Source organism: Sparus aurata, chromosome 10 (assembly GCF_900880675.1).
Source record: "Sparus aurata chromosome 10, fSpaAur1.1, whole genome shotgun sequence".
NCBI classification, from domain to species: Eukaryota; Metazoa; Chordata; class Actinopteri; order Spariformes; family Sparidae; genus Sparus; species Sparus aurata.
In genome coordinates, this window is record NC_044196.1 from 8,765,810 (window position 1) to 8,789,331 (window position 23,522).

The window sequence follows — 23,522 nt, forward strand, 5'->3', positions numbered from 1 at the left end:
AGCTCAGCTTATATCAGAAACCCTGCTGCTCGCTCATTGGCCCGCTTGGTCGTTGCTGTGATCGACCAATCGGATGAGAGCTGGTCTCAACGTCATGTTTTTACTGCAGCGCTCCTGCTCCGCGCTGTTTGGGAGTTTCAGAATAAGATACAAGTGTGATTCGCTTGCAATATTTTCATCCCTTTCAAATTAAAACCCACCCACAGTATATGTAGAAGAGAAAGACACACTTATATTAATCACTTTTATTAACAACGTTTCGATATAAAGACTTTCATCAATGTTGACAGTCACTTTCTTTGGACATCAAATGGTCGATTTAATTTTCAGTGTGGATAATTACAATAATAAAAGGTTTGTATTGGTCTTGTGCTGCTTTTAAACATGTTTTTATTTTGAGGTCAGTATTATTTATTTATTCTAACATGATACATTTGCCAGGTGGTGTTGACAACACACATGTCTTCTCCTGGAAAACACGTTTTATCTTAAATAAAGATAATTAGAACTAATAAGTTGTTTAAAACGTCTCTGTACTTTTTTTGAAAATGCTTTTAATTTGTCAGTAAAATTCACTTTAATCAATGTATTTCTGTCTTTTCACTGAACTGGCGCCCATCACATGTAAGTGGTGTGTAGATAATCAAACATCTCATCTCAACATGTGACTGATATATTAACTTCATGCTCTGAGACAGACAGGACTCTGATCATACGAACTGTGGAGCCTCTCACTGAACAGTTTATATCATATTTCTGTCATCAGTCAGTATTTTAAATCCACGTAATTAGCACAACCTTTGTGTATAACACAGTAACATTAAACAGAATACACTGGCCCAGGTGTACAGTCAACAAATAAGGTCAAACATGTAGAAAAACATTTTTAATTCAGAAACAGGCGACACGTAAAAACACAACAGGCCTGATTATATCTCAAATATTCTAACGCACCACATTCAGTGTTCAGAGCTTTTCCCTCCAAAACAAACCGTCAGTGGTTGTCGGGAGGTTTCATGAGTCAGCACACAACTGCTGCTGTCATCTTGAAAATAAAGTGTCAAGATGAGTTTTAAATCTGACGGTATGCATGAGTGTAACATGTCCTGTAGTACAGTTCTACAGTGGGGGGTGGTTTTCATGACAGTCACAACTGCTGCGGTCATTTTAAACTGAATATTTGTCAATTCTAGTGTGAGCATGAGTTTAAACATGTCCTGTACTGTCTTTAATAATGGTACACTTAATTTATATAGCACCTTTCAGGGTACCAAAGGACACTTAAAGTGGAACATACATATGAAAACAAAGAATAAAAACTAGCACCCTGATGAAGGTACAACATTAAAATATGTTTTGTTAGCACTGTTGTAAATATCTAAATATGGCTGACTGTGTGACAGTAGATGGCAACACATTTGCCTCTAATGAGCCTACATGCTATTTTCTCATTTAAACTCATTATCCTGTGCAGTCTGATCTGCACTCTGAAAACATTAAAATGTCAGATTGATTGATGTATCTGTAGGTGACAGTGAGGTAGCAGGAAGCGGCTCTCAGATAAAGTGTGTGGTCCTGAAAAGGACCGTTGTGTTGTGGCTGTCAGCAGCGTCTACTTGGAGCTGGTGTACTTGGTGACGGCCTTGGTGCCCTCGGACACGGCGTGCTTGGCCAGCTCCCCGGGCAGCAGCAGGCGGACGGCGGTCTGGATCTCCCTGGAGGTGATGGTGGAGCGCTTGTTGTACTGCGCCAGGCGAGAGGACTCACCGGCGATGCGCTCGAAGATGTCGCTCACGAAGGAGTTCATGATGCCCATCGCCTTGGAGGAGATCCCGGTGTCGGGGTGGACCTGCTTCAGGACCTTGTAGACGTAGATGGCGTAGCTCTCCTTCCTCCTGGCTCTCCTCTTCTTGCCGGGCTTAGAGCCCTTGGACGCGGCCTTCTTGGAGCCCTTCTTCGGTGCTTTTCCTGGTTCAGGCATTTTGCTTCAGTTGGAATATTCTGAAACGAGTGAGTTACCAGTGAAAGCACGCTCTGTATTTATCTGCTCAATGCAAACCGGAGTGTGCTGTTGCGTGCACCTGATTGGCCGAGGGCGACGCCTCAGACAATACAAACCACGCCCACAGGCGGGAAAACATGAAGCGCCAAAATGTGAAAGTAAGAAAGAGCTGAGCTGACAGATCCACTCACTGTGTCATTATCATCAAACTATTTCTTCATTTCACATTCACAAATATGAATAAAGATGTAGATACACTTCCTCCGAACTTTGCAGCACTTAAAAAATACTTAATTTCTCTCTTTGTATCAGAAATGACTCTGAATTACTAGTTACATGTAGATTAAATCCCCCTAATTTAATTAATTTAGCTTTTTATCAGTTTTTTTTGTGAATTTGTTACTGTTTTATTATTATTTCTTTGTTTAAGGGTGCTGCTTCATCAATGACTGTTCTTAAAAATATAGAATAAAGTGAAAATTTAAAAAAAAAAGGCCAGAGATGTTAAATGTTCCCCCGATATTTGAATACAAGACATGGTGTAAAATGATGACTTGTATAACTTAAAGTCTCCCATATGAATAGTCCTTGAGTAAAAGTCAGAACATATTGAATTTATTTAAAAAAGGTGACACAGATAAGAACAACGGCCCTGAAACCACAAATGTTTTAACCCGCCTCCTTCAGTCTGTTATCTGCCCTCCAAAACAAACCGTTCTCTGGGTGTGGTGGGAGGTGTCATGACCGTTACAACACAACTGCTGCCATAAACTTGTGCTCAGTATCCAAAGTACAAGTGAAAGTAAATTATACATATCTTTAAATGTACAGAATCTGCTCTATAATTTAATATGTTTTAGGATTTGCATAATCAACATTTCAAAGTCAGTGTTGATTAAATTTAAAAGTGCTGCTTCAGCTCTGATACAGTTATTAGTATCTTAAACAGAGGTGGAAAAAATAATAAAATATTGAACGCAAGTAAAAGTACCAATACTTTGATGACATATTAGTCAAGCACATGACCTGTCTCAAAATATACTCAAGTAAAAGTAAAAAGTAGTTAATTTAAAATCTACTTTTAGTAAAAGTTACTTAGTTACATTTAAAAAAAATGATAAAACCAGCCGGGCATGTAGTGAAAACAGGACAAGGGCTCATAAATCCAGAACTATTTCGTTTTTAATTAAAGAAAAATCTTTATACATGTAAGAGCAATATTAAGTTGTCAACACAGCACATTAAAGACCCTTGTTAAGGTTTAATGTGCCACTTTTACTTCAGACCATCCCAGAAAACATTTTCAAACAATACCTCAAGTGAAAGTGCAATAAATTGTGTTTTCTGAGTGTCATCCTTCTTTTCTTCAAACACATCAACAACATTAACACAAATCAAATCAAGTGAAATCATCATAAATTATCAACACAAAACTCAAATCTATGTGTCAGAAACATGTTCTGATGGCAGGCTGAGCGCTTAGTACTGATAAAACATGTTTAAATAAACTCCTGACTTGTTAAACTCAGTGGCAGCTGCTATGAACTTAAAGACTTAAAAAGGCTCAGTCCCAGCTCGGTATACGAAAACGTGCCATTTACCGTTCTTAATGTTTGATTTTCAATGTACTGTTTTAAACGTCTTTAAGGCCCTTTCTGGATGAAGTATATCTCTTAGAAAAATGTGCCGTGCCATCTCAGGCCATCTTAGTTTAACATATAAACAACATACATGTGTTTTTTTAACCCTGTTACTGACATATCAGTTACTGTTTGAAAAGGTTTCAGATCCAAATGTAAAACAGATCCGTGAAAGATACAATCCCCCTTGTTACAGTGAGTGTGTTTACAAAGTGAGAATATTGAAGATTTCACTTTTTTCCATGAATGAATTTACTCATTAACAACTGACTCTCTCACAGCAGCTTCTGTTTCAAGACAAAGTTATGAAAACAAAATAATAATACCCCAGTTTGTTTGAGTGGATTACTGGTCTCTTTTACTTAACATATAAAATGAGTTGATTTTACATTTGTCTTTTCATTTTTTACATTATATTAGAATAAAATACAAGTAACAGGGTTGACATTATACTGTATTGATTATACTGCTTGTTTAAGTTACAGTTATGGTTATAATCAAGTTATAATGGGACATTCATAAATCTTTCATTAAACATGACTAATCTGAATATTTTGGAGACAGATTTATTGAGGATGGTGAAAAATGATGATGATGCTCTGTATGTAAATGTATTCCGATTATTTTATTCAAAACATGAAGACATTGAAATTAAATCATAAATAAATGATGTATTGAACATGTTTGGCCTAATGTTATATCTGCTGTGCCCCACAGTGTAATCAGTGGCTCCCAGTTAAAGCGGTGAAACTCTGTGACGAGCGACAGCTGAACAACCTCCGTATCAACAATCTCAGAAATGAACTGTAGTGGAATACAGTGACAAATGTCAGAGGAATCCACACCTTTCCTAGATGGGTATGAGATTTTCAGAACTTTGAGTTAATTGGGACATATTTGTATTGACATTTTCTTTTACCTTGGGGAAGGGTTAGGTCGGAGGCAGGTTTGCAAATGAATTAGAAGGATTTGAGATGAACTTTGACAAAGTTTCAGAGAAAAAGTAATTCCTCCAGAAAGTGTTCAGGAGCATGTTTCTGTTTCGAGTTGATTGATTTCTGGATCTTGGTGTGGTGTCAGGTCAGAGGCAGGATAACTGTAGCCCGCCTACCAGTAGAATAAATAGAAAAACATGATATTTAGGTATGAAACCTGCAAAAACATGTAAATTATGTAAATACTTTTGGAAAGAAAAGTATATTTTCATGTGCACACAGAAGCATATACTTTCGCCATCCCTGTTACAACAGAATGGTAACAGGGATGACGAAAAATGTCATTGGCAGCCATAACTGACCATGTGGTAAATGTCATGACTCCACATAGTGTGCATTCATGACATTTCCAACAAATAACATTTTAAAGTATGCTTTGTGGTAACAGGACTGACACAATGAGCTTGTTCCTCTGTCCCCCTCTGCATAACTCAAAGAAAATTCATTAAAAGAAGAAGACACTCACTTGTCTTTTCACCATCAACTTAATAACAGGCAGGTGATTTCAACTCCTGGAAGGATGCGACTTTTGGAACAGTCCATAATCTCTGAAGAGGTGTTTTCATTGACAGTAACAGGGTTTACAAAAAACCCAGGGACCGAGTAAATTGTGTAAATCTTCAACATTTGACACATATTAAGAATAAAACCCATTCATGAGTAATGAAACAACACTTGAGGCTTTATATAAGATAAAGTTTTTATATGACAGTTTGACTTTTCTGGCCTTCATAGTGAAGGTAGAAAAATCATTCTGTGGGACAGGACCTTTTTACATTTCTTGCAAGATGCTTTGCACAAAAAGGATTTAAAACTCTAAAAACTATTGATTATTATTTTATGTCACTAGACATATCAAAGAAATTAAACTATATATGTATATATATAATGTTTATTGTTTATTCAGATCTACAGAGCAGTTCTGTTGAGGGACACAAAATGGCAAGTTTTTGTAAAACCATTTGCTTAAGAGCATTAGTCTACAAACATGGTGTTTGGTTTGAGCAGCAGTTGATTTTCACAGTGAGTTGCAGCTGAGGCCACATCTTCACTGCATGACGACGCTGCTGGCTTCTTGTTTTTTGAAGGAAAAACACTCTTTTAAAGGTGGCCGAGGGTTTTTGTCATTTATGAGTTCTAGGTTCTAGGTCCACTGTCTCCTTTTACTCAGAAACGGATTGGTATTTTTAATGTAGCAAAGTACAATATTTAACTCAAAATGTAATCAAGTAAGAATAAAATTACCCATTTTAAAAAACGACTTTAAAAAGTACAAAATACACAAAAAAGTACTCAATACAGTAACTTGAGTAAATGTATTTCGTTACTTTCCATCTCTGCTATTAAATAAATGTAGTAAGGTTAAGTAAAATGTACAATATTTGCCTCCAGAAGGTTGTAGAGAGGAAGAATAAAGTGGCAGAAAATGCAAATACTCGAGTAAAGTACAAGTACTTGTCTGTCTAACTGTGTATTTTTGGACTAATTTACACATTGAACCGCCAAAAAGTTGTTGCTTTCATATATTTCAGACTCAGAATCATCTTTACTGAGCAGACATGTGCACATATACAAGGAATATGACACCTTTTTCACTGTAATCGATGAACTTTGAAACAGACAAAACGAAGGACAACACTGAACAAATCCGCCATCTTGTGGTGCTCCGTGAGCAGCGCAACGGGAGGACAGGCACTTCTCGCGAGACTTGAGCAGTCCAGCGGTTTTCACGCTATGGCTTCCTCTCAGACCAAACTACGGTTACAAGTTGATTCTGAGCCCAGAAACCTGCTTTTTCTGCCGGTAAGAGCTGCCGTTTAACCTCTACAGTGTCAGAAATGTTGGATTATGTACACTCTGTGTCATATGAAGCTGTTTTATGACGTTTAAGGTTGTTTTAAACGAGGTTTCACTTGTGTCAACAGACTAGCATTAACGGTTTGAACGCTAACGGCTGTCAGGGATCTGAGTCCTGCTCATTTAAACTTTACGTTATTTAATTTACTTAATTTAATTTACTTTAATTTAAACTCACACTGACTGCAGCGTCCACCGCCGGTGTCGTTTCATAATGTAATGAGTATGTTTCTGACGTTTTGTTCTTGTCTTAGTGTTCGTGTATTTGTTTTCTTGCTAGTTACTGTAACCTTCATCAGACAGAATACTCTCATCATACTTTCATATACAGACAGTGACGACATATCCTCCATGTTCTTGGTAACATGCTCATAATGCTGTCATCATATACATGTATTTATACTCTTCTGTGACTGTATTCAGACCCTGAGGATGAGGATGGTGGTGGTGGTGGTGATGATGATGATGGAGCCAGCAGACAGTTGATGTGTCCTGAGGAAGATGAGTGAAGATGAGGAGGATGAAGCTGAGGGTGAACCACAGACAGCTGCTGTTTCTGTCCAGAGAGGAAACATCTGGAAACTTCCAGAGAGAGGGAACGCTGCGAGTGGGACGACAGGAGAGAGGTCCGACACGCTCTGCTCGGTTCTGCTCGTGTCCCCGTCTCTTCTCTTTTACCCTCTGTGGTTCTGTTGTCTTTGGGTTCTCCTCTGTGTTTTGTTCTCTTTTGTTTTTTGTCGTCCTCATCTGTTCTACTTCATTCTGTTGTTTTGTTTTCTACTGTTCCTTTTCATTCTCCTTTATTCTTCTGTGTTCTCGTCTGTTCTCAATCATTCTCTTGTTCTTTTCTGTTCTGTTTGGTTCTCTTTTGTTCTGTCCTGTTCTCTTCTCCTCTGTTCTTCTCGGCTCTCTCTCTCTCCCCTCGATTTCCTTCTGTGTTCTCTTCTCTTTTGTTCTGTCCTGTTCTGAGTGGTTCTCTTTGATTGTCGTTCTTCCTCCTCCGATCTGTTCTCCATGGTTCCTTCTGCGTTTTCCACTCTCCTTTGTTCATTTTTGTTCTCTTGTATTTGTGTTCTCTGTTGTTCTGTCGAGTTCTAATGTTTGTTCTGTTCTTTTTCTTTTCTTTTTTGTCTTTTTTATTCTCCTCTATCCTCTTTTGTGTTGTCTCCTCTTCTCTTGACTTCTTTTGTATTTTTTCCATCCTCCTCTGTTCTCCTTCGTTCCCTTTGTTCCCTTGTTCTTCTCTCCCCTCACTCTCAGTGGCCTTGCTCCACGGCTCCTCGGCAGCCCTCATCCCTTCACCGTCTCCGTCTATATCCGTCCCCTGACTCACTCTGACTTTACTTCCTGGAACGTCTGTGTGTGCGACAGAAGAACAGCCGCTAATAGAACGTGAAGGTTCCTCTGTGTGTGTTCTAACGTCCTCCTCTGTGTCAGATCTCGGCAAGAAGTTCTGCCGGCTGAGAGGAAACCTGCTCTTCATCCTCAACAAGCAGGTGAGAGAGGCGGAGACGGGGCGCGACCTGTGTTTGTGTTCTGTAACATGAGAGAACATCAACCCAAAGTGTGTGTGTGAGTGTGCAGGGTGGAAAGCTGGAGGAGGTTCTGCTGTTGGAGAGATGTGAAGTAATGAAGCTTCCTGATGACGACAGACGACTGGCTGTCAGTGAGTAACACACACCGACACTCTGATGTCTGCTGGTTCTCTTCTCTTCTTCTCTGCTCTCGTTTGTGTTGTGTTTTATTCTCTTCTGCTCTCATTTGTTTTTTTTCGGTTTCATGCCTTTATCTTTTTCTCTGTTCTGTGTTCTTTTCTCTGTTCCTTTATTGTTCTCTTCCGCTCCCCTCTGTTCTGTTCTCATACGCTCCTTTATTGTTGCCTTTTACCCTCCTCTCTTCCCTTTCTTCTCATGTGTTCCCTCATGTTCTCCTCTGTTCCCTTGTGTTCCTTTCTGCTCTCTTTCATTTTGTTCTCGTCTGTTTCTTTCTCTTCTCTGCTGTTCTCTTTTGTTCCACTGCTCTCCTTTATTGTTCTTTCTTCTCCCCTCTCTACTCTCCCCTTTGGTTTTGTTCTGGTTCTTTCTCCTCTCTTTCGCTGTTCTTCTTGTTATCCTCTGTTCCCTTTTGATTTCTACAATTCTCTATTGTTTGTAGCTGCCATTAGCTAGATAGCTCAGTTAGCTTTTTAGCTAGTGGTCCTATTAGCTGCCTGTGCCCGCACTGTGTGCTAGCATGCTAACTTGAGTCGATGTGTCTGCAACATGATTCATAAACATCTCTGACCACACTGTTATTTCTTCTCATTCTGTTGATAATTTTAGTAGAATTCTTACATAGTGTACCTTTTTAAGCAAGTGTGTGGTTGTGTGTGTGTGTGTGTGTGTGTGTGTGTGTGTGTGTGTGTGTGTGTGTGTCCAGGCTTTGACAGCGGCGACCCCCGCGTGTTCATCGAGTGCGGCAGCTCTGCAGATTGTACTTCCTGGCTGGAGGTCCTGCGAGACGCCAACACCGAGATGCTGAGACGACGCATCACACACCTCCGCACACTCATCGACACACACACTGCCCAGCGCACCCAACAACACACACACACGGCTTCTGTCTGTGGGGGAGATGAGAGCCTGGAGGACGCTGCAGCTGCAGGTCAGTATTAGTTTAAAGATTAGAAAACATATTTTATGTGTTATTATTTCTGTCAATCAGCTGATTGTAACTTTAAATATCAGTTTTCTTCTTTGCCTGCTAATAAAACTCTTCTGAGAACATCAATAATTAAGATGTAGTTGTCATCCAGTCGTAGTTCTTTCATTTAAACAGCTGTCAGTCAGTTTGGTGCTACATGCAGTGAAGCTGTAGCATGTGGTTATATAGTGATAATATCTGTTTATGTGTCTAATAATGGACTTAACAGATAAGGAGTAATAAAGGTTACTCAGTTAGAATAGTCTGTCTTGTATGTATTCTAATCTTTATGTTTGCGGGTGAAGTAAGTGAACCTTGACTGCAGTTCTATTTTCTGAGTGTGTAAAAAGTGTTGCAGATATTTTTAGAGGCGTCACAGGAAACAGTGCAGTCACTTCTAGAGTTTAGAAAACATCCCACATGTGCAGCCGGGGACGAAATCTACTTCCTGTTGGGTTTTGCAGAAGTAAACACACAAAACAAGAAAAGTTAGTGCCAGCTGAACCACACACACACACACACACACACACACACACACACACACACACACACACACAGTAGTGGGTTACTGTGTGTAAACCAGCTCCTGCTCAGGCTGAGACGACTGTGTCTGTTACACTCGATGACTGAGAACCTTCATAAACATGTTGAGACAAACACGAGCTGACTGATGGGTTCACACTGCAGTGAACAAACATTTTGCTGCAGGCTGATTAAAGTTACAAGATGTTTGTCTAACCTTCAGTCGTCGACGTATAAACTGTTTGTGACTGTTCAACATGTTTGATCAGAGTTCAGTCTGCAGTGTTGCAGCCTGTGTGTTGATGTAATGTTGTTGTGTTGCCACAAGGTGGAGCTGAACCTGCTGCTAAAGTCACTCCACTGCACCTGAGGGTCGGTATGTGACACACACACACACAAGCACACAGACACACACACACAGACACACACACAGACACACACACACACACACACACACACACACACAATGGTGGAAAGTATCAGTTTGTTATCATCAACAGAATATAAAGAAATAACAGTGTCGTTGTTATGTCGAAGACGTCTTTCAATGCATTGCAGAGACATATAGGATTTAGCATGCTAACCAGTTAGCCCACGGCTAGTTTGTAAGCTAGAAAGGTGGCAGGGTCCGCCGAATATCATCCGAAGTGTAACAGTATGATGACTGGTTTTCCTTTAAAGGAGCACTCTGATGTTTTCAGCTGAGAAAGTTCTTCCCTGACTCATTATTTTCTGTCTAAACAAACTAAATAAACAAACTCTCTTTGTTTACATGACTGAGTAAACATACTGACCTTTAAGAACACTTTATACTGTTTTACTTTGTTTATATGTGGCGGACCCTGCCACCTCTCTAGTTTCTATCAGTGTTCTGGGACCTTATCTTCCTCTGAGAACAGTTTTGTTCATTCACTGATGGAGAAAAGTTTGTTGTAAATATTAAAATTCTGAGTTTGAATTTCTTCTCTAAAACTACAGAATGCCCCTTTTAAGGTGTTTTGAATGCAGGACGTTATACATTCGTAACAGAGTATTTCTACACTGTAGTATTAGTACTTCTACACACACACACACACACACTTTCCTATGTCAACACACTCTCTCTCTCTGTAGGTGTGGTTACCGTGGCAGCCAGAGTCCAGATTCAAGTTTCAGTGATCGACACACACACTCACACACTCAGGAAGTACTGCTGTGCTGAGGCAGTGCAGGTACTAACACACACACACACACACACACACACACACACACACACAATAGGACTTAGTAACATCAGGCTGTATTTAAAAGTGTGTGTGTGTGTGTGTGTGTTTCAGGGGGCGGATGATGGCGGTGTGTTTCTGACATCAGTGAGTTTCTGTGGCGACTGTCCTCTCTACCATCACAGCAGGATCAAAGTTACCGTTTACCACGCAGAGGAGCCGACGACACACACCGCAGTGAGTGTGTGTGTGTGTGTGTGTGTGTGTGTGTGTCTGTGTGTGTGTGTGTGTGTGTGTGTGTCTGAAAAAATAGTGTATATAAGAGGATTAGAGCAAAGGATGTGTTCATGTGTAATACCAGTGGTGGTAGATTTCCAACACACACTCTCTCTCTCAATTCAGTTAATCTCCACACACACACACACACACACACACACATACACACACACACACACACACACACACACAAAGAGACGGAGAGAGAAGGTGAAACGAGGACAGCCAGAGAGAGAAAGAGATTTTTAGTTAAATGGTTATTTCCGTTTTTTTTTCCTCTTTTCTCTCTTTTCTTTGTGCCCCTCGGCCCGACCTGCCCACTGGGCGCTTCGCTAATCTGCATATTTCCCATGATGCCAGCGGGGTTTTAATCCTGTCGGCCATGACCGAAGAGGCGGAGGAAAAGGTGATGGAGGGAGCGGAGAGATGCTGGGCCGGTGTGTGTTAGTCTGCTGCAGACGAGACGACTGCAGGATTTTTCACCGTTAATGGATTATTTTGTCCGGATTCGTCTTTTTCCTCGGTTGTTGCTTTTCTTTCTTCTTCGTCTGCATTTTTACTGTCTGTTAATCCATCATGTGGCAGGAAGAGAGCAGGAGAAGCCGTCTTTTAGCTGCAGCTGGCGACAGATTTCACTTCACGCTCGGTCGTTTGTTTGACTCTCTGAGATCGTAGAATAAGATTTAATTCCGACAGTGCGTTCAGGTGCAGCTAAGATTTAGATTTGAGAACTTTTTGTTATTTTGTTCAACGAAAAATATGATAATTCACAAGAAAAGTGCCGTTTTGAAAGCAGTGTGTCTATAATGGTGCTGTAGAATTTCAGTGGTCTCTCTCGCTCTGTTCGTCGTCTTTTCCTGAAGACCACGTCAACATTTTCTAATTTAACTATATAAAGTTGTTTATAACTGCCGGTTAAAAGACTCATATAAAAGCAACCAGCAGTGAGAGGAGGACAAAGATCAGCTCACGACGGATCGGACAAACTTTATAGAACAAAGTAGCAGTTACTTTCAGACTGATAAAAGAATAAAATCCATGTCCAACTCTGATTCTCTAAATTGGAGTTTCTTAATGTAAAAGCACAGCTGCACTTTGTAGGACGATTTGTTAATGCATCTTACAGTTTTAAGCTCTCTGACACTTTATCATTTTAACACACGTATTAAATAGTGTGCTTGGTTTACTGGTTTTACGTCTGTTTTCCTTCTTTTTATTTTTAAGAACTTTTTTAGTTATCGAGGTGTTTTGGTTACGTGAAGCAGTTTTTGTTCAAACTTTCCGTGTAGGTAAAAAGAAGAGCCTGTTTTTATTTTGTAGGATTGGCTGTGAAACCTGCAGACGGCAGCGTGTGACGTTCATATTAACATGACTCATCAGCTGATGTAAAAAAAAAACAGGAAACACAACAGGAAGTAAACAGGAAGGAAGTCTTTCTTTGTTTCTTTGTTTTTTTCAGTTTTTTTTTTTTTTAATTAATTTCCGGAGATGCAGAAAGCGATGATCACCTGCACCAAATGTTTCTGTCCACCAGGAGAGAACAGCTCCTCTGCTGGACAGGTAGAGAGTGTGCGTGTGTGTGTGTGTGTGTGTGTGTGTAGGTTTGTTTGGGATTAACATTTAATCTTAAAGCCTCTTGTTTTGTTCAAGAACTCAGTGGGAAGGATTAGCTCACTGAGCGTGTGTGTTACCTAAACCTTCAACTGCAAATGAGGAAATGAGGCAACTGTGTGTGTGTGTGTGTGTGTGTGTGTGTGTGTGTGTGTGTGTGTGTGTGTGTGTGTGTGTCTGTGTGTGTGTGTGTGTGTGGTGTGTGTGGTGTTAACATCTCGACATCCTGTTTGTTTGTTTCCTTCTGTCTGACGGTGGTTCTGTGTTTGAGGATGTCTCGCTGACGACAGCTGAGACGTTCACAGCAGAATGTGTTGCTGATCAGTGATTCGTAGTTTCTCCTCTGTCAAACTACGAAATGACTTTTTTTGACCAACGGTAACAAATAATTCTTGTTACTGATCAATAATTTGTTGTAAAACGTCAGTAAAAGGAAAAATGGCCACAAAAGTTTCCCTCAGAAGTCTGGTTTAGTTTGATAAACAGTCCAAAACACAAAGATGTGAAGTTTCCCTTCACAGAAGATCAGAGAGGGGATGTAACAAACACTTCTTCTTGTAGTTTCAGTACTTCTGTATTTCTTGAGTATTTATTTCTCTGACACTTTCTCTCTCTACGCGCTCGTCACTTTAGTTTGATGCATTCGAGGTGAATTATGCATTATTATCAGTATATTGCGGCAGACGAGACGAGACAAAGATGTAAGAAGCCGTAAACAGACAGAGAGGGAGACTGGAACGAGGAGAAAAGGCGTGTTAGTGTCTCGTATCTGCAGAGAGTTTCTGATTTTCTCTCTTTGTTGCTGCTCGGGACGCTTTACCAACCCAACATGTGTCTATTTGACGTCCTGGGAATGAGACTCAACAATCAACTGTCTTTGTGGTGCGTTCAGGAACAGCTGGGACAAATCCTACTGATTCTACCTTTAACTTTAATAGTCTTTGAACTCTATTAATATGACGTGAGCTTCAGTTAGCTTTTACCACAAATGTCCTTCAGAGGGAGACTTTTTACTCTGATACTCTGAGTACATGTCAGAGCCTGTAATCTATTACTTTACTGGAGTAAAGAAGATGAATCAGTACTTCTACTTGTACTAGAGTCTGTTTTGGGGGCGGAAACAATGTCTGAGAAGCTGGAGGCAGAAAAGTTATTAGCTTAAAAACCTTTTCAGCTTAATTTCTCTCGAATATCAGTGTTGTTTAACCGGAATAGAATAAAGACATGAGAAACACAAGAATAAAAGAAGTTGAATGTGTGTCTGAGCTCAGTTTGATGAACATTCAGTGACTGTGAGTGAATCTGTTGGCTGATGAGTGCTTTTCACTCATCAAGGTAATCCTCTGAGCTTCTGATTATCCTCATGGCAACAGAGTGATGAGTTTAATGCCTTCACTGCGTCCGTCTTTGGTGCGTGGCCTTGACGAGTGTGTGTGAGTATGTGTGTGTGTGTGAGTCAGACAGAATGGGACATTTATTAATTAATATTACAGAACATTTAGAGGGAGATTAAACCTGTGTGACAGCCCCTTTATGTAACCTGAAGTTTGATGTAACGTGAGGCTCTTCAGTCGTGGCAGCGACGAGCTCGCCTGTGTTTCTACAAGGAGCTTCTTCCTGCAGACAGTCTGCTGCGACCCTACACTGTCTGGACACGTCTCATAGCTGGATTATATCTGGATTAGAGCAGTAAAATGTGCCCAAAGCACCAGAATGTCCCAGCTTAATGTAAGATAAAAACATCTCTCTCTCTCTCTCTCTTTGTCAGAGGAGCTTTCTGGGCTTCACCTCCTTCTCCATCAGAGATCTGCTCAGGTCCAAGGAGCCTCACATCTCCATGAGCCTCAGGTAACACACCTCCTCTTATTTTCTCCCACTAAACACCCTTACATCTGTTATTCTCAGCAAAAACAGCTCCTAGTTCCTCCTCTAGCTAACATAGCTTCATCTTGTTAGCGATTTTGTCTCTAGGTCAAGTTGTCTAGCTACTAATTTTGTGTTTCTGTGTAGTCTTCTCTGACTTGTTTTGTTCCTAGTTAGCTCTGTCTTGATAGTTATCTTTTCTTTGTCTAGCTTTGTTTCTAGTTAGCGTTGTCCTACTCATCATCTTATTTCTAGTTAGCGTTGTCCTACTCATCATCTTGTTTCTAGTTAGCTTTGTCTTGCTAGTTATCTTGTTTCTAGTTAGCTTTGTCTTGCTAGTTATCTTGTTTCTAGTTAGCTTTGTCTTGCTAGATATCTTGTTTCTAGTTAGCTTTGTCTTGCTAGATATCTTGTTTCTAGTTAGCTTTGTCCTTCTACTTATCTTGTTTCTAGTTAGCTTTGTCTTGCTAGTTGTCTTGTTTCTAGTTAGCGTTTTCTTGCTGGTTATCTTGTTTCTAGTTAGCTTTGTCTTGCTAGTTATCTTGTTTCTAGTTAGCTTTGTCTTGCTAGTTATCTTGTTTCTAGTTAGCTTTGTCTTGCTAGTTATCTTGTTTCTAGTTAGCTTTGTCTTGCTAGTTATCTTGTTTCTAGTTAGCTTGTCTTGCTAGTTATCTTGTTTCTAGTTAGCTTGTCTTGCTAGTTGTCTTGTTTCTAGTTAGCTTTGTCTTGCTAGTTATCTTGTTTCTAGTTAGCTTGTCTTGCTAGTTATCTTGTTTCTAGTTAGCTTGTCTTGCTAGTTGTCTTGTTTCTACTTAGCTTTGTCTTGCTAGTTATCTTGTTTCTAGTTAGCTTGTCTTGCTAGTTATCTTGTTTCTAGTAAACTTTGTCTTGCTAGTTATCTTGTTTCTAGTTAGCTTTGCCTTACGAGTCACTTGTTTTTAGTAAACTTTGTCCTTGTTGTTATTTTGTTTCTAGTTAGCTTCATCTAGCTACTCATCTTGTTTAAGAGACAACCCAGAAACATGAAAGCTCCTAAATGCTGAATCTGAATCTGAAAACACACAAAGGTTTACTGTATTCATCTTTAACCACCATACATATCCTCCATGCTCTGTTCCCAAGTGACATGAATGAAAGTCACCTCATCGAGGTTTCACACAGTTGTCAATGTCACCTGATTGTCTGTTGCCTGGATACCTGTTGCCACATGAGGAAGTGAGATGGGGAGTGTGTTGCTCCACCTCCGCAGAGAGTAGAAACGTCCGTCTCTTCCTGCTTTTACATGACAACACCTTCAGAGGATGAGACAGGGAGTCATAGTCGGAGAGACAGAGACAGAGACAGGGTGGACAGAAGGAGTGTGAGGTGTGATCTGTGTAGCGTCTGTCAGAAGGCGTGTCCATGCTGGCACGCTTCATCCAGGTGTGTCCGATTGTTAGTACATACCTCTGGGGCAGGTTGGCAGTTATGGAGCTTCATGCTGCTGCTTGATATGTTCTCAGAGAGGAAACAGGAGGTAGTGTTGTCTCACTCTTCTTTTCACTTTGTCTCGCTGATGATCTTTGACAACATCACGTAACAGAGTTGGATATCTCGTTGTGCTGGTAGAGGAGTAAAGATACATGTACACGTGTTAGCTTTCTGTTCTGGTTATCTGGTCTGTAGTTAACTTGTCTTGCTTGTTGTTCTGTTTCTGTTCAATATCCCGTCTTTAGTAAAGTATCTCTAGTTATCTTGTTTCTGTTTAACCTTGTCCTACTAGCCATCGTTGTTTCTAGTTAGCTTTATCTTGCTAGTTGTCTTCTTCTAGTTAACTTTGTCCTGTTAATTACGTTGTTTGTTGTTAACTTTTGTTATTAAGTTGTTTCTAGTTAGCTTTTTCCCATTAGCTATGTTGTTCTCGTTAGCGCTGTCTTGGTTCTAGTTAGCGTTCACTTCGTAGTTATCATATTTCCGGTTAGCCTGGTTTTGCTAATTATCTTGTTTCAGGTTAATGGTGCCTTCACAACTACAAAGACCAGCTTTGTCCCACATTTTGTCCCCTGTAATTTGTATTTCATGTAGTTTGTCACCTTTTTAGTGATGCTAATATTTCTCTCTAGTTTTCTCTTTACTAGTCAAGCTAAGTGGTTATCTGAGGTTGCTAGTTATAACGCTGTATTTCTTGTTAGATAGGATAGTTAGTTTTGAACCTATATTTAACTGAGGTTCATGGAACTGAGCTGGGAGGAAAAAAATGCACATGAAGAGGAAGTAAAAGTTATTATCAGTCAAAGTCTGGAGGATTTATTGTCCTGCTGAAGGTAAAACTCTTCCTGAGCATTCAGACATGTTTGTGTTTCCAGACATCACGAGTTATTCTTCTCTTCTTTTCACTCTTCTCATCAGGACGATGGACGGAGTGAACGAGGTCGGGGAGGTGAAGGTGTCCCGTCTGCAGATGGAAGGAGAGAGCGAGGACAAAACTCCTCCTGAACACAAGGTGAGACAAGAAGAAGAAGAAAGTTACCTTCAACTCTAGATCACAGGACACACAGAGGGCAAGAATGAGGTGAAGAAGAAGGAAATAAAGACGTATTTCTTTCTAATTTCACCTGCTGTATATCGTCTTCCTGTCCTCAGTGTCTGGCGCTGTGCGACAGCCTTCACAGCTCCTTCCAAGACAAAGAAAACAGTCCGATGATGAGAGCAGGTGAGACACAAACACCATCACAGTGTTGTTCTGCAGGGAAGGAGCTCTTAGTGATAAAAACATGTTTATGGTCCTTAATATAACCTTTGTGTGTGTGTGTGTGTGTGTGTGTGTGTGTGTGTGTGTGTGTGCAGTGCTGTGTGCTCAGGTGTGTAAGGTGTACAGGTTTCAGACGGTGGATCAAAGATGGCTGCTGGTCAGGGAACAGATGTCAGAGACGCCACTGTCGTTCTCTTTACCCAAACAGCTACTGAGCGCGCTCATACGCGAGCACACGAGCAGGTCAGTGTTTGTGTTTGTCTTCTGTTGAGAGGCTACGGAGAGTGTTTTAAAGTTTTATTGGACAGAATGGCTCAGATTCTGACAGGAAAACAAGTCGTTTTGCTCGTTTTACTGTCGTGAGGCTCAAAAACATGAATCCAGACGCTTCTTTCACAATGTTGATGCTTATGGGAAAAAAGAAAACAGCCTGTGATCGTCTTCCTCAGGATCAAGGAAGTGAAGGAGCTTGGTGACCTTTCACCTCACTGGAACGAGCTCCGCCATGACGTCATCAATCACTGTAACCACCTGATTGGCTGTTATCAGGAAATGCTCGCTGAGCTCGACAAACTCTCAGGTGAGGTGGATTAAAGGGCCAAACCATCAAACTTTAGCTGTCGGGGGTGAAAGCAGCAATGATGAATTCATTAGTTCTCAGCTATTTTGATAATTGATTAGTTTGAGTTTGTTGGTTTATGTTTCTTGTACATTTGTTTGCAGCGTCGTCCTGTTTCAAGTCCAGCACCAGTAAATCAGACAAACACCTTCAGTTTGTTCCAACCAACCTGCACTCACAGAGGATGGAGGTCACCAGTCCTGACAGCTCAGGTACACACTCCTCTTCTTCTTCTTCTTTTTTTATGACGCTTGTTTAAATTTTTCCTCACGCTCCGTCATTTCTTCACTCGATTTCTTCAGTGTTTGTGACTCTGTAACATCGTCTCTCTCCAGGTGTTTGGTACGAGGTGATGACAGTCGGAGCTCCGGCTGATCACCATCAGTCCTTCAAACACGGAGGACTGAAGAGACTGCTGAGCAAACACACCAGCCACAGAGACAGGTGTGTGTGTGTGTGTGTGTGTGTGTGTGTGTGCTCTCTTGATATTGTTGCCTGTGGATTATAATCTCTATAATCTCTGTCAGGATTAGTGGCGCTGTGTTGTGGATCAGAACACACGTGACTTTTTGTTCAGACATTATTTGTCAGAAGGTTTGAAAACATCAGCTGGAAGATCTGAAGAGGAGAGAAGCTGAAGACGATCGTGTTAAACTCCCTCTCTCCCTCTCTCTCTCCTCTCCCTCTCTCTCTCTCCCCCTCAGATCTGTCTCTTACTCCCGGGATGAGAGCTCCAGAGCGAGGGAGCTGCTGTCCAGCGTGGCCCAGCTGCAGCCTCTGGTGTTCGGGCTGGCTGAGGAGCTGCTGTCAGTCTCTCTGGAGCTGAACGTGACCCGGCTGCAGGAGGTTCTGGACGGTCTGACGCAGCAGGTGAGGAGAGAAGAAGAAGAAGAAGAACACAGGTGACATCATGACGACACAGAGACGTGACACAACGTGTTTCCCTCCCTCTCACTCAGACAGAACTGTTTGTTCACGCGCTCAAAGACGAGCTGGTGAAAAGCGCCCTGCTGCTGATCCGCAGCCAGCGCTCGGACAGCGCCAGCAGCCACGCCCACAGCAACGGGTCGCTGAGTGACAGCGCGACAGCCAATCAGGAGGGACAGACCTCGCTATGGCAACAAGACGAGTACGACGAGGAGGAATGGGCAAGTTGTGTTTGTTGATGTTGTTGTGATACTTGTTTTGATTAGAGTGATAAATCAGGTGACTGATGTCGGCCCTTCACATATTAGATCGGTCACATTGTTTTTGTTTTTAGAGAGAGATTATGATGCAGATTATTTCCTCTGTGAAGTTTCAGTGCTGTGATGTTAATCAACTTTATTGTTAATCTTGTTATACTGCCTCCGTCCAAAGTGTTTGATCACCACGTTTGCCAAATTAACACGTGTGTGTTTGTGTAGGACAGAGCGTGGGCGAACGTCGCCATGAGCCTCAATTGCATCATCGCCATGGGTGACCGGCTGCAGGGGCGGGAGGACCGCCCACAGGAGATGACATCATCAGAGCAGCAGGAAACCACCGGGGACACAAACTCTCAGAACACCGGTGAGACTTTATACAAACTGAATACAACAGTATTTAACCAAAACTACAAGCGAACCTTTAAAACGACGCTGATTGGTTTGATTTTGTGGTAATGAAGTGGTCCGTCTCCTTCAGCCTCCCCGTCCTCCTCCTCGGCCTCCTCCTGGCAGGAGCAGCTGCTCCCCCTGGTGGTCACTCTCAGGGACTGTGTGCGTGAGGCGGTGGATAAGGCCCGGACCGCCATGACCTTCGTGGTCCTGCAGGGGGCGGTGACGGGGACAGTCGCTCAGGGACCGGCCCACATCGTGCAGAGACGCCACGCCGTCTTCAGCCAGGCGGTGAGGCATCTTTTTTTACAGGCTGGAGGATCAGATCCCCTGTTTATCCCTATCAATCATCAATCAATCGTGTGTGTGTGTGTGTGTGTGTGTGTGTGCGTGTGTATGTGTGTGTGTGTGTGTGTCTCAGCTGTCAGCAGTGGTGTGTGGCTTCGTGTTGAAGCTGTACGGAGGTCTGGAGGATCCGGACTTCCTGCAGCAGCTTCACTCTGTCGGAGTTCTGGCTCAGTTTGAAGGCCTGCTCAGCACTTACGGTATGCAAACACACACACACACACACACACACACACATTAACCTGCTCTACATGCTGTATATAGACTTACTGTGTGTGTGTGTGTGTGTGTGTGTGTGTGTGTGTGTCAGGTGACGAGGTGGGGATGCTGGAGGACATGGAGGTGGGCGTGGCTGACCTGAGCAGTGTTGCGTTCACTGTCACCGAGGCCAAAACAGAACAACCAGACGACCTGCTGCCGACGCTCAGGGGAACATGGTGAGACACACACACACACACACACACACACACACCCTCAGCACTGTGTGTGTTTGTGAAGCCACCAGGAAGTGTCTGTTAACCGTGTTTTTCTGAGCATCAGAACCTCCTGAAATGACTTATTTCTCTGTCAGAATTTGATCCATTCAGTCTGATAACATTTGGAAAGTCGCTCAATTAAATTGTTTCACTCCGTCTTTTAAGTTAGCAGAGGGCTGAACAGGAAGTTAGCAGCTGGACCGGTGGAGTTTAGAGTTCACAAACACACTTCGGGCTGCCCAGTTTCTATTCTGGGTAACTTTATTCCCCTGGAGGTCAAACCTTCTTGGCTTCCACTGAGCAGCTCTCATAGCTCCCATACTTTCTCTAACAGATCTCTGGTCTTGATCTCTCTTCAGGGGCAGTTTGGTTGTCGAGGTCCCGTTGCCCCCGGAGACCTTCGGGTCGTTGCCCCGGGAACTGAGAGAGGGACATTTGATACGAGTTCATCCGGTTCTGTTCAACATCGGAATCAACCAGCAGCAGAGTCTGGCTGAGAGGTACACACACACGCACACACACACACACACACACACACACGACAAACATATTGATCAGTATCGCCTCTATCGTGATCGATCCACTGCTGCCTGATGTGATCGATTTAGAGTATCGAGGTAGAAAATTTGACCAATGTGATGGAAAAATAAGATGTACACTTCGTCTGGAGGATAAATGCACATGCTGGTTTACAGAACAGAACATTTGATTTGTGTTTCAGGTTTGGCGACAGCTCGCTGCAGGAGAGAGTGAACCAACAGAGCTGTGAGCGTCTCCGAGCGTTCTGTCACAGTCTGAGAGACACGCTGCCTCACACGGGTGAGACTCAGGACTGTTCTAAAGTGTTTTCAGTCCCTGGAGAGTCTGTATGTTATGCACCAATGTTAGGCGGTGATGTACGTTAATGAGAAGCCATAAAATCTTTTTTTGGAATTATTGTGCGAAAAGGATTTAAGATGGATGCAGAAAAGAAACTGATGAGAAGAAGAAGAAGGAGTCAGACTGACCCTCTCTCTCTGTCTCTCTCTCTCTCTCTCTCTCTCTCTCTCTCTCTCTCTGTCTCTGTCTCTCTCTGTCTGTCTCTCTCTCTGTCTGTCTCTCTCTCTCTCTGTGTCAGCTGGTATCCAGTCACTATCGGACCTGTTGTCGTCTTTGGATCGCAGCATAGAAACCAGGAAGAGGAAGAACGTGGAGGTTCTGTGGATCGCTGCTATGGTAGGACGAGTGGACGGTCTGTACGAGACCTGCTCGGCTGAGTAACGGAGAGACATGTTTCTCCTGATGAAATGCTTGTGTGTGTGTGTGTGTTCAGGTGTGTCGTAAGGTGAACGGCGTGCGTCTGACGAGCTGTAAGAGTGCGAAGGACCGCACGGCGATGTCGGTGACGCTGGAGCAGTGTGTGTTACTGAGAGAGCGACACACACTCAGCCAGCAGCACTTCAGCACCGCCCTCGACTGCATGAGGAGGTTCGTTTACATCCTGAATCTAACCACCACACTCTTCCTCACTTCTTCCTCCTCACCTTCCTCCTTTGTCCTTATTTCCTTTCCTCTTATTATTTTTGTTCTCAGTTCAGCCTTTCATTTGTTTTTACGCCTGTTTCCTTGGTTTCTCTTCTTCTTTTTCTTTCACCATCATGTTTCTTTTCTCTTCTTCCTGTCTCCTTCTCTTGCTCACACACACTCCTCCAGGTCTCGTCTGTCCTTGGGGCAGATGCTGGGCTGTTATGCCCAGTCAGGGTTCACAGTCTGTGGGTTAGAGCCCGGGGAGCCTCCCTCGGGGGTCCCGCTGTGTCTGGCCCCCAAAGCTCCCAGACGACACCTGTACCCGGTGGCCTTCCTCCTGGTGACCTCTCACCTGCTGGTGGTTTGGCTCATCCTCAGCCTGGTTATACTGATGGCCAAATACCAGTAGAGCAGCACACACTGGGAACACTGGGAACAAAGTATATATATATATTAACTACCACTGTAGTCTGGGGAGGTTTTGTTTTCCAGAATGCTGCAACTCTGTTTTATTGTGAAGCTCCAGAAATATGAGACTTCACCTGACTTACTATCATCATGGAGGGAGGAGATGAAGACTGAATTATTTATTTTTGGGTGACCTGTTCCTTTAATTTATCATGCCTGCACTTCTGTGTGTGTATATTATTTTGCTATTCAGCAGAATGTTGAAGCACTCACTGTTGACTGTGTGCACGTCTTTCTACTGTGTGTGTGTGTGTGTGTGTGTGTGTGTGTGTGTGTGTGTGTGTGTGTGTGTGTGTGTGTGTGTGTGTGTGTGTGTGTGTGCAGGGATGGCTGCAGGATGGAGAACGTGCAGAAGAACGTGGGCAGCAGGAAGTTCGCCTTCAGCGGCGTTCAGCTCCTCACCTTCCCCAAACTGTACCGACCTCCAGACGGCAGCTTCGGGTCGTCGACACACTGACACTTTATCTTTTTTAGCGTTTTTATTTCAAGATTGTTTGTTTTAATCATGTAAAGTGTGTGTTTGTTTTATAAAAATGTGAATGTTGTTTGTATGTTCCTGATGATCGTCTCAGCTGTTCACTGTCGCTGCAGGTGTTTGATTACAAACACGTTTCTGCAATAAATGACAAATATAAAAATGTTTGAAACAAAAGTTTACTGATGCGGGGCCGGATCAGAACCATCACACCTGTAGGAGGCCCATGTGTTCTCAGAACCAGGCAGTATTATATTCTTATGCTGGATTAAAACCCTGCCTAAGGTTTGTTGCATGTCTCTTATTGTGTGTTTTATAATGATGTTGTTGTGCTCACATTGCAAACACAGGAGTGTCGGACCAGAACAGGTTATTGCTACCTGGTTAGCATGTTACTTCATTAGATATCAATAACACGATGTCAAAAAGTCTCATTTCTTCACATTCTGTTGATCATTCTGGTTAATATTTTCATCTAAAATTCTTACATGCCACCTTAAAATAACCAAAAACATGTTCATGACATTCAGCTGTGGTGTTCGCTGCTTTAAGTTACATTACAGTAAATACTAAAACAGATCGCAGTTCAGTAACGTAAAGAAACTAAATTGTGTTTCTCTTGATTCCGAATCAAAAGGAGTGAATGATGCAACATTCAGATGACATGAGAAGAAA

General features: G+C 42.2%; 2 protein-coding genes across 5 annotated transcripts; one reads left to right on the forward strand and one right to left on the reverse strand.

Moving 5' to 3' along the window:
* Positions 1-230: 230 nt before the first annotated feature.
* LOC115590447 (histone H2B-like) lies at positions 231-2,000 on the reverse strand. Its single transcript, XM_030431809.1, has one exon. The coding sequence runs from the start codon at positions 1,979-1,981 to the stop codon at positions 1,613-1,615; it is 369 nt and encodes a 122-aa protein (XP_030287669.1). The 5' UTR covers positions 1,982-2,000; the 3' UTR covers positions 231-1,612.
* A 4,312-nt stretch (positions 2,001-6,312) lies between these two features.
* LOC115590444 (type II inositol 3,4-bisphosphate 4-phosphatase-like) lies at positions 6,313-23,137 on the forward strand. 4 transcript variants are annotated; one of them, XM_030431803.1, is made up of 27 exons: positions 6,313-6,440; positions 6,918-7,120; positions 7,866-7,990; positions 8,079-8,160; positions 8,913-9,137; positions 10,027-10,074; positions 10,812-10,909; positions 11,015-11,137; positions 14,556-14,635; positions 17,039-17,132; positions 17,273-17,342; positions 17,477-17,624; positions 17,831-17,961; positions 18,105-18,212; positions 18,336-18,444; positions 18,705-18,870; positions 18,960-19,148; positions 19,407-19,551; positions 19,666-19,868; positions 19,999-20,122; positions 20,233-20,359; positions 20,758-20,898; positions 21,120-21,217; positions 21,516-21,613; positions 21,711-21,865; positions 22,091-22,344; positions 22,697-22,822. In XM_030431803.1, exons 2-26 carry the CDS (start codon positions 7,006-7,008, stop codon positions 22,311-22,313), a joined length of 3,225 nt encoding a protein of 1,074 aa, XP_030287663.1. In that variant the 5' UTR covers positions 6,313-6,440; positions 6,918-7,005; the 3' UTR covers positions 22,314-22,344; positions 22,697-22,822. The 4 variants fall into 4 exon arrangements, with proteins under 4 accessions (XP_030287663.1, XP_030287664.1, XP_030287665.1 ...); XM_030431804.1 differs by lacking the exon at positions 22,091-22,344 and having other exon boundaries at positions 22,697-23,137; XM_030431805.1 differs by lacking the exon at positions 22,091-22,344 and having other exon boundaries at positions 22,709-23,137.
* The last annotated feature ends 385 nt before the right edge of the window (positions 23,138-23,522 follow it).